General features: G+C 33.4%; 1 protein-coding gene across 1 annotated transcript; it reads left to right on the forward strand.

The window, feature by feature from the left end:
* The first annotated feature begins 313 nt into the window (after nt 1-313).
* On the forward strand, nt 314-1,004 carry LOC111901537 (protein IQ-DOMAIN 20). The gene is made up of 2 exons (XM_023897405.3): nt 314-679; nt 771-1,004. Exons 1-2 carry the CDS (start codon nt 428-430, stop codon nt 861-863), a joined length of 345 nt encoding a protein of 114 aa, XP_023753173.2. The 5' UTR covers nt 314-427; the 3' UTR covers nt 864-1,004.
* The last annotated feature ends 488 nt before the right edge of the window (nt 1,005-1,492 follow it).

A 1,492-nucleotide genomic window follows, 5' to 3' on the forward strand; every position in this document is an offset into this window, starting at 1 on the left:
AATTATAAATAAGTTTTATGAGACTGATGAGATATAACATATTTATTTGTTGCTCTTATTTAACCGCTTCTTATTTTTAAAAGTTGTGATTAATATATTCTATAAGAATAAAATATCTAAATTATAACCAGATAAATAAATGCATTTGACTTTTCCAAAAATAGCATGGTGGCCAACTGGGAAACTGTTTTAAAAGCTTTGAAACCTTTTAAAAACACCCAATCGCTTTCATAGACGAATTCATAAATCACAATTCATGCCCTCACGTTCTCATACACGCAAACAAGTATGGCCAAAACCTGGATATGGGGCGCACATCTCCGGCCTTTACGTCTACTACTCTACTTTCATATTCATTTCTTTAAAACCAGTCGATCATTAGATAACGGTTATCTAGCTACAATAGTCCTCGAGCATACAGACTTCAATGGCAAAACCCCGAAGATCTTGGTTTGGTGTTGTCCGTAGAAAGTTTCTCCGGTCTTCTTCACGTCCCAGCGAGACCATCATTGTTCTCCATACCAACAATACAACATTTTCTCAAGAGCAACCACCGCCACCGCCTCCATCACCACCACCATCAACTCCCGTCACAATCGATGATAATGTTTGTGACACCCCATTGGTCAAAGAAATGGCTGCAGCCACTAAAATCCAAACTTGCTTTCGAAGGCACCTCGTACGTCTATTCAAATTATGTTTTCTTGTTTTCAACACTGAATTAAAAGTTCTTTTATAAAAGGGAATTAATGATTGTTATTTGTACATAGGCGCGGAGAGCATATAAGGCATTGAGGAGTCTTGTGAAGCTGCAAGCAGTAGTAAGAGGAGCTTATGTTCGGAGGCAGTCTCGTATAGCATAGAATGCATGCATGCACTCGCACGGCTTCAGGTGGTAGTTCGGGCTCGCCAGCTTCAGCTTATTACTTCTAATTAATGTGAAAGTGCAAGAGTTCTGAGTTTAAATCTCACAATTGTGTATTTGTAATGGAACCTAGCTTTGGAACTTATGGCAAAAATGAAAATACAACATTCTCCCATCCTATTTTGATTGATAATTCTGTATCTTTATGTATGGCCTTACTAATGTTTCCTATGGGGGTCGTAACAGTACCCTGAAATAAATAGGATTATTTATATATTCTTACAATTCTACATCATCCATTTAATTTAACGAATATAAACAAAATTGAAAAATAAATTATAAAAAAACAATTTTAAAATCACCAAAATAAGCATAAACAAACATGTAAAAATGTTTAAAAATACAATATTGATAAGAAATAATTTTGAAGAAACTATATATATATATATATATATATATATATATATATATATATATATATATATATATATATATATATATATATATATAGAGAGAGAGAGAGAGAGAGAGAGAGAGAGAGAGAGAGAGAGAGAGAAGTTTAGGTTTAGGTTAATTTGAGACCATTCTAATTTTGTGAGACCGTAAGAGTAAATATAAAAATAATTT

The sequence above is a fragment of the Lactuca sativa genome, chromosome 4, assembly GCF_002870075.4.
Source record: "Lactuca sativa cultivar Salinas chromosome 4, Lsat_Salinas_v11, whole genome shotgun sequence".
Taxonomy (NCBI): domain Eukaryota; kingdom Viridiplantae; phylum Streptophyta; class Magnoliopsida; order Asterales; family Asteraceae; genus Lactuca; species Lactuca sativa.